Source organism: Carlito syrichta, unplaced genomic scaffold (assembly GCF_000164805.1).
Source record: "Carlito syrichta isolate Samal-C Ts95f unplaced genomic scaffold, Tarsius_syrichta-2.0.1 Scaffold134219, whole genome shotgun sequence".
In the NCBI taxonomy this organism is placed as follows: domain Eukaryota; kingdom Metazoa; phylum Chordata; class Mammalia; order Primates; family Tarsiidae; genus Carlito; species Carlito syrichta.
In genome coordinates, this window is record NW_007078315.1 from 25,898 (window position 1) to 34,307 (window position 8,410).

Sequence of the window (8,410 nt, forward strand, 5' to 3'; positions counted from 1 at the left end):
CCGTGGGGCCGGCCCGGCCCGGCCTGACGGGACTCACGTCCACGATGAGGAAGTCCAGCCAGCACCAGGCGTTGGTGAAGTACACCTTGAAGCCGTAGGCCACCCACTTGAGCAGCATCTCCAGAATGAAGACGTAGGTGAACACCTTGTCGGCATACTCCAGGATGGTGCGGATGACGCGCCGCCGCTCGATGTAGATGTCCTCGAAGGCCTGGGGACCAGCAGGGGCTGCTGGGGGGCTGGGCGTGGCCGTGACCCGCCCTGCCCCACGCCCCGGGCGCCAGGGTCTGCCACCGGGGCCCGGCTGCCCCTTGGGGCGAGCCAGTCACTGGCGGGGGCCCTGAGGCCCATCTTCAGCCCTGCCCCCAGCCCCCGTCCCAGGGCCCCCGTCCGCACGCAAGCTGGTGCCCCAGAACGAGGGGACCCGGACTGGCGGAGAGTCCGTGCATCCTCGAGCGCCTCCTGGGGGCGCCCTTGGGGTTCTCGGGCTCGGGACAGTCTGGTCTGCGCCCACCCCAAGCGGAGGCAGGGACCCAGGAGCCCCCGCCCTCCACCCCGCCGGCCGTCCTACCAGGGCCCCGCTACTGAGCAGGATCATGAAGACGATGAACGTCTCGAACCAGTTGTGCTCAACGATCCGGAAGCAGGCCCTGCGCAGCGTCCACCACATCCTCCCACGGCCCTGGGAGACATCCACGGACAGCCAGGGACAGCGCCGCACGCAGGCTGGGGACGGCTGCACATCACCACCAGGCTGCCTGGCTGCGCCGCCTCCCGGCCCCCTCCAGGGCCCCCCCTCAGGCCAGCAGCCCGGCCCCACGGCTGCCCCCGGCCCAGGCCTTCGGACGCCAGGGTTTCTCCAGGGCTGCTCTCCCTGGAGGAGGAGGGGGAGAGGGAGAAGAGGAGGCACGAACGCGGCGAGGGAGGGCGGCGGGGGGGCCGGAGCCGAGCCCTGTGCCCTGAGCCTCGGGGGACCCTGCGCCCTGCCCCCTGGCCGCTTGGGGTTGCTGCGGCTGCCCACGGCCCCTGGGCCTGGCCCCCCCGGGCGAGGCGGGGGAGGCCCCACCATGCTCACCCTCGGTGAAGCACTCCTCAGGCTGCTCCCCCTCGGGGTCCTCCTCCACCTGCTCCTCCGGGTCCTCCTCGGGAGGCTTGTAGTCCGCGGTGCTGCACACGGAGGAGTCCCCGTCCCGGTGGGGCTGCGGGGGCTTCTGTGGGGCCACGGTCACATGACCCGGAGTCCCCAGAGACCCTTGGCCTTCCACCAGGTCCGGAGCAGGAGGGGAGCTGCAAGCTCCTTCATCTTCTCGCTCCCTCACTTGGGCCCTGTGTCCCATGCAGGAGACCCCAGGACCCAGGTGCTCGGTCCTGCCCTGGTGCCCCTCACAGCTGGCGTGGCAGGAGTGAGGCCTGCTCAGGGCCTCGGGGAAGGTCGGAGGCCGGCGCCTGCCTGGCAGGGCCGGGGAGGCGGAGGGCCTGGAGGGGTCATCTCCTCCCCCCACCACGGGGCTGAGAAGCCACAAAGGGTGGCAAGTCCTCCAGCCCAATCCCAGAGGTGCCAAGAGAGTGAGGGGGCAGGGGCAGGGCGCGGCACTAGACGGCCCTCCTGCCTCCTGGGCGTCTGCCCGCCCCTCCACTCGCAGGGGACCCCCTGGTGGCCAGGGTGGGTGGGGAGGCCCTGAAGAGAAAGGCCGAGGGGACGGCATGGGCAGGTCTGCAGCTCGAAGGGCGGGTGGCCAGAACACCACCACGGGGAGTCTTTGCTCTCAGTCAGCGAAAGGGGAAACTGAGGACAGAGCCTGCGGTCGGCTAGGGCATCCCCTGAGCTGCCCGCCCCAAACATGTGCCTGGACTCCATACCCCCTTGGAGCCGGGCTGCCCCGTGCGTCCCCAGGCCCCTCCTGCCGCTGCGCCTGGGCCTGGCACTCCTAGCCCCACCATGTGCCTCATCCCGGGGTCTGTGCCACGTTGCTGGGTGTTTAAGGCTCATGTGGCCCCATGGGTCAGCGTGCGACGCATCTAGGGTCAGACGTAGTCAAGAGCTTCCAGGGCAAAGGTCACAAGGCTCTGGGGGGGGACGGGCGGCCCAGGGGCACGGCGTGGGGTGGCAGGCCAAGTGGGTGGGGGGCTGGCCAAGCTCATGCCAGTCCTTTCCCTGCCAGAACGGATGCTGGGCGAGGGGCTGGCTGGCCCTGGAGGCCCCAGTGGCGGCCAGGCTCAGCTTCCGCTGCAAGATGACTGCTCCTGCACCCAGTCCCTTCCTCACCCGTGGGGCAGGGGGCTGGGGCCCAGGGCTCCTGCTTGCCACCCTCAGCGCCCTGGTCCCCCGCCGCCTCCTGAGTCTCCGCCTGCGCCTGGCCCCTTGGCCCACGGGGCAGTCGGGAGCAGCCCCCGGGGGGGCCGTGCAGAAAGAGGACAAGGCCTCTGGGCTGCTGGGGTCAAGGCGGCCAGGTGAGTGCCCTGTCCACGAGTGCCACCTGCTGGCGCGTGGGGACCGGAGAGAGGCTGGGGCCGGAGCCCCAGGACGGGCAGGGCCGCCACAGTCCAAACAGCCGCTGCCCAGGGCTCGCCCTCACACGCCCATCTGTTCACCCCACCACAACGCCACGGGCGCCCTCTCCACGGGCGGGGAGCTGGAGGCGAGGGGTCCCGCGCGGGCGCTGGCTCACCTTGCCGTCCTCGGGCTCGGAGAAGGTATCGGTCTCCTCCTCCGTGGGCAGCTCCAGGTCAGACTCCTCGGAGGCGATGGGCACGTGGATGGTCAGGTAGGGGTTGTTGATGAAGTTGAGGTGGTCCAGCTCGAGGCCGCAGGGGGGTGCGTCGTGGCCCACGTGGTTCAGGATGTGCCCGTCCTTCTTCAGGTCGTCGGCGGGCGGCGGCTCCTTCTCCTCATCCTGGGGGGCGCCCTCCGCAGCCTCCGCGGCCTCCTGGGCCCCGCCAGGCGGCCCGAGCTGCAGCGCGATATCCTTGAGGCGCGGGACCCGGCCGCGCAGCAGCCCCAGCAGGAAGGCCTTGGCGAAGGCCACGCCCCACTTGATGCGCCCGACGGCAATCTGCAGGTTGTTCATCTCGCCGTCCTCGTCCGATGCCGCCAGGCTGTCAGCGCTGAAGGAGCTCAGCAGCAGGGCCAGGAACAGGTTCAGGACCTGCGGAGGCATGGCGGGCAGCGCATGGGTGGGCCGCCCGGCCTGGAGGAGGGCGGGCGGGGGGCCGGCGACAGAACCAAGAGCAGGTGGTGATCCCCAGGCCTCCCGGGAACCTGGGCTTTCTGAGCCACTCCCTCCTCTGTCGGGCGGGATTTTTTCTGAGTCGGCGTCTCCCTCTGCCGCCCAGGCTGGAGGGCAGTGGCAGGCTCCCGGCCACCGCAGCCTCCACCTGCTGGGCTCAGGCATCCTTCCACCTCAGCCTTGCAAGTAGCTGGACCTACAGGTGCGCATCACCATGCCCGGCCAAGGTTTTGGTTTACTGAAGAGACAAGGGCTCGCCAAATTGCCCAGACTGGTCTCGAACCCCCGGACTCAGGCATCCTCTCGCCTCTGCCTCCCAAAGTGCTGGGATGACGGGCTTGACCTGCCATGCCCGGCCTCGGGTGGGATTTTTAACCCCGTGCCCACGATACTCCCAGCGCCCCACTCCCCCCGGTGCACACAGATCGTCCCTGCGGCCCTGGACCCAGCGCTGTTCACCCCTTTCCTCTGGGGTGCCGGCCCACCTGCTCCTGGCTCCCCTCCCACCTCCCTACCAAGAGGGGGTGGAGGCACGGCTGCTCTCCCTCCCTTCCTTCCTTCCCCACGTCCTGAGTCCTGTCACTTGAGTGGCCTCAGGGAGCCGTCGGCACGGGCAGCTGACCACACACACGCGCCACTGGGTGGCAGGAGAGGGCCTGGGTGCACATGCCGCCTGCTCTGAAGCCCAGCTCGCCAGCCGTTCCCTCGCCTGTAAAACGAGGAGGGTCCCCACGCTGTTGTGAAGCCTGAAAGACCTCGCAGCAGAGCACACAGGAGGCGCTTGGAACACACGGCTGCTGCCACCTGCACAATGAACCCTAAGGCCAGCTCAGCGCTGCACAAGCAGGAAACCGAGTCCCAGAGAGGCAGTGACCGGTCCCAGGACACACAGCACAGCCAAGACTGGAACCCATGCTCTTGCCACTGCCTGGCTCTAGAGGGCGTCCTTCTTAGATCACTCTCCGAGTGGCAGGAGGAGGGTCCATGGAGGGGTCTCTCCCACCTGTCCACCAGCCCCTGGGCAGCGGGACAGAGGCGAAGCTGACTGGAGCAGGTCTGGGCACGAGTGGACACCAGGGAGGTGCAGGCCTGCCCGTGCGACCGTCGCCCTCACTTCTCCACGCGTCCCTGGCTCCCCCAGGTCTCCCGACACTGTCCTCCCGACACCGTGTCGTCTCCGCGGTGAACTTATAATGCGCAGGAAGCCCCTCCATGAGAGGGGTGCTGGGGAACCCCAGCGCCCCACGACGCCCGCCTTTGCCCCCCACACGCCTGGGCCGCTCCTTCCCACGGAGGCGCGCAGTTGCCAGAAGTGCATCTGAGACGGGATTAGCTGCTCTCTGGTCAGCAGGGTTTGCGCTTGGCTCCCGCCCAAGACAGAAATAGCCACCCCGGGGGAGGGGGAGGTCAAGTTCCCGAGGGTCGAGCGGAAGGTCCCTCAGGACCGGTCACTTCCTCTCCTCCTTCACCGCGACCCAGAGGAAGTGGCCGCGTGCCAGGGGTGCGGGGACAGCAGTCCCACACGCCTGGCGGGCGCCCGCTGTCCTCTGGCCGCACCTGCTCCTCCGAGGCCTGGGGGCGGGGGCAGCTCCCAGGCTGCTCCTCCCTCACGGCAGACGCTGAGGGGCAGGGTGGGCTGGGAAGGGCGCCGGCATTTGCGCACGCACGCGTGCAGGGCAACGAGCACAGGCGGCAGGCACGGCAGTCCCAGACGCCAGAGTCACGCTGCCGAGGCTCACGTCCCCACCTGGGACACACAGGAGGACATGGAGCAGCGCATGACCGCCCGTGCGCACGCGTCCCACGCAAGTCCACACGTCCACACATGGGCACGCGTCCACACAGGAACACGAGTTCACACGTCCACACATGAGCACATGTTCACACACAAGCACATATCCACACAGGAACACGTGTCCACACATCCACGCACGAGCACACATCCACACGGGAACATGTGTCCACGAATCCACACATCCACATACAAGCACGCATGCACACAGGAACACGAGTCCACACGTCCACACATGAGCACGTGTCCACAAACAAGTACGCATCTACACACGCACACACGTCCACCCAGGAGCATGTGTCCACGTGTCCCCACACGCCCAGCGCTCCAAGAGGCTCACACACGCGGGCCACCTCCTTGGCGACTGTGCGGTGCTGCCGTGGCCGCCACGACAGCGGCCGGAGCTCGGAGGGCCGGGCTGGGGCCCTGCTCTCACCCTCCTAGCTGTCCCCGTGTGGGCAGAGAACACGACCAGCCTCAGGGCCAGGAGGATGCAGGCCCGGCACGGGGAGGAGCCCAGCAGCTGGACCGGGCCTGAGGCCGGCACGTGCCTGAGACCTCGGGCCTTTCCCTGCCATCAGGGCCCACGCTTTGCTCAGCACGCACAGGCACAGACGCCACCAAATCCTCAGGGCCACCCGGTGGGGAAGGTCCTCACATTCTCATGCCCATTTTCCAGGTGAGAAAATGGAGCCCAAGCCAGGCTCGGTGCTCAGCCTGTAATCTCGCGCCTTGGGGGGCTGAGGTGAGTGAATTGCCTCAGCCCACGGGTTCGTGACCCGCCTGGGCAACTTGGTGAGACCTCATCTCTACAATAAATCAAAAAATTAGCCAGGCATGGTAGCGCGCACGCCTGTGGTTCCAGCTACTTGGAAGGCTGAGGCGGAAGGATCGTCGGAGCCCAGCAGGTCGAGGCTGCGGTGGCCGGGAGCGGCCACTGCACTCCAGTCTGGGCGACCGAGTGAGACTCCAACTCAAAAAAAAAAGAAAACGGATCCCAGAGAGGTGGAGTAACTGGCTCCAGGTTTCCCAGCCGGTGGCAAAGCGGGGACCAGAGGGCTTTTGAGAGTCCACGCAGAGACCCAAGCCCTGCAGGCTCGGCCCGGCCCTGAGGCTTCACTCACAAGCTCCTACTCAACCCTGCTGCCCCAGCCCCCTCCTAGGGCCTCCTCTGGGGGCGGCAGGCCTGGGTCCTCCCCTCCAGCTGTCCCCAGGTCTCCTCCTGCTGCCGAGGTGACCTCCCTCACCAGCCCCTGCCCTGGCCGGAGCTCAGCGACATCTGAGACGCTGACCGGGCAGCTCAAGGATTCCACAGGCCCTTGAGGACGTGGGGACAGGCTGGGGACACGCATCTCCCACTCGTTGCCCAGGACAGCACCGGCCTCCGCAGGGGCGGCTGGGCCCGGCGCCGCGGGCAGAAGGGGCCCCACCCCGCCCGGGGTGGGGAGGAGTCAGGTCCACAGGGCGAGGAAGACACCTCCGGGGCCAGCCACACACAGGCTGCTCCTGGCCCACAGCCCACGGCCGGCCCTCACCTGGCAGCCTCACTGCCTGCACCTCCCCCCACACTGGCCCAGCCAAGCCGGATGGCTCCTGCTGTCCCTGGATTCCCCAGTGCCTGTGCCTCACTCCCCCTTCCTCCCTTGCGAGACGGTTTTGCTGTCTCCTGGCTGGAGTGCAGCGGCGTGACCCTAGCTCACTGCAGCCTCAAAGTCCTGGGCCAGGCGATCCTCCCGCCTCCGCCTCCCAAGCAGCTGGGACTACAGGCACCACCACACCTGGCTAATTTTAAGAATCTCTGTGGGCCGGCCTCGGTGGCTCAGCCTGTGATCCCAGCACTTTGGGAGGCCGAGGTGAGAGGACTGCCGGAGACCGCAGGTTGGAGACCAGCCTGGGCAACATGGTGAGACCTCGTCTCCACCATAAATAAAAAACTAGCTGGGTGTGGCAGCGTGTGCCTATAGTTCCGGCTACTTGGAAGGCCAAGGCAGAAGGATTGCTGGAGTCCGGCAGGTCGACGCGCTGGGGTGGCCGTGAGTGTGCCACTGCATTCCAGCCTGGGCGACGAAGTGAGACTCCAACTCAAAAAAAAAAAAAATCTTTGTAGAAACAGGGATCTTGTTATGTTGCCCAGGCTGGTCTCAGACTCCTGGCCTAGAGCACTCCTCCTGCCTCAGCCTTCCCAAAGTGCTGGGATTACAGGTGAGAGCCACCGCGCCGAGCCCTGATTCTCTTTTCCAGACCCTGGCCCACAGGTTCTGGCACAGAGGCTGTTAAGAGGAGGGAGAAGGCCAGGAGCCCCAGGCGTCCCGCCCCCACCCACGGCCCCTCTGCACGCTACGGCGACCCACCTTCTGTGACCCTGCCATTTTCCCTCTGTGTGACAGAGCACGGCGGGTTCAAAGCCACACCGACAGGCTGAGGAGCCGGGCTCCTCTTTGAGCCACTTTACTCAAGAAACTGGGCTTCCAGCGCGACTCACAGCTCGGCCCCTGGCCGGCTGCCCCACATCAGCTGGGAGCGCATCCAAAGTGCAGATTCCCAGGCCCAGAGCTGCTGAATCAGACTCCCTGGGGGCGGGGCCAGAAGCCCACTCTCTAAGAAGCTCCCGGGTGGTCCTTAAACAGGCTGAAACGGGGGTGTCCGGGTCAGCCCACGGCCCTCGCCACCGGGAGCAAGGCCCCGCCCGCCGTGGGAGGAGGCCTGGGAGCCCGCGCCTGCCCACTCACCACCAGGTTGCCGATGACCATGACCATGAGGAAGACGGTGAGGCACATGGCCTGGCCGGCCACCTCCATGCAGTCCCACATGGTCTCGATCCACTCCCCGCACAGGATGCGGAAGATGACGAGGAAGGAGTGGAAGAAGTCGTGCATGTGCCAGCGCGGCAGGCTGCAGTCGGCCGCGATCCTGCACACGCACTCCTTGTAGCTCTTGCCGAACAGCTGCATGCCCACCACGGCGAAGATGAACACGACGATGGCCAGCACCAGCGTCAGGTTGCCCAGCGCGCCCACCGAGTTGCCGATGATCTTGATGAGCATGTTCAGCGTGGGCCACGACCGGGCCAGCTTGAAGACCCGCAGCTGCGGGGAGGGGGGCATGGGAGGCTGCCCGGGCCTCCCGGCCAGCCCGGCCTCCCCCCCGGGTTTGCCTCCTTCTGACGGGCACTCCCGTTTCCTGCCCCTCAAGCTCTTCGTGGGTCAAAAGGAGAGCCCGCCAGGCTCGGTGGCTCAGCCTGCAACGCGCGCCGGGGGAGGCTGACGTAAGTGGCTTGCCTGCGCCCGCGGGTTCGAGACCCGCCCGGGCAACTTGGCGAGACCTCATCTCTACAGTAAATCAAAACTCAGCCGGGCGTGGTAGCGCACGCCTGTAGCTCCAGCCCCTCGGA

At 67.3% G+C, this 8,410-nt stretch overlaps 1 protein-coding gene across 1 annotated transcript in view; it reads right to left on the reverse strand.

The window, feature by feature from the left end:
• Window positions 1–8,410, reverse strand: part of SCN4A (sodium voltage-gated channel alpha subunit 4) — a 16,028-nt gene that overhangs the window by 5,982 nt on the left and 1,636 nt on the right. Inside the window, exons 2-6 of the mRNA XM_021708198.1 lie at window positions 7,749–8,105; window positions 2,670–3,146; window positions 1,076–1,211; window positions 572–726; window positions 38–211 (exon numbers count right to left, since the gene is read on the reverse strand). Of these exons, the coding sequence (XP_021563873.1) occupies window positions 38–211; window positions 572–726; window positions 1,076–1,211; window positions 2,670–3,146; window positions 7,749–8,105 (1,299 nt within the window). The remainder of the gene's footprint in view (window positions 1–37; window positions 212–571; window positions 727–1,075; window positions 1,212–2,669; window positions 3,147–7,748; window positions 8,106–8,410) is intronic.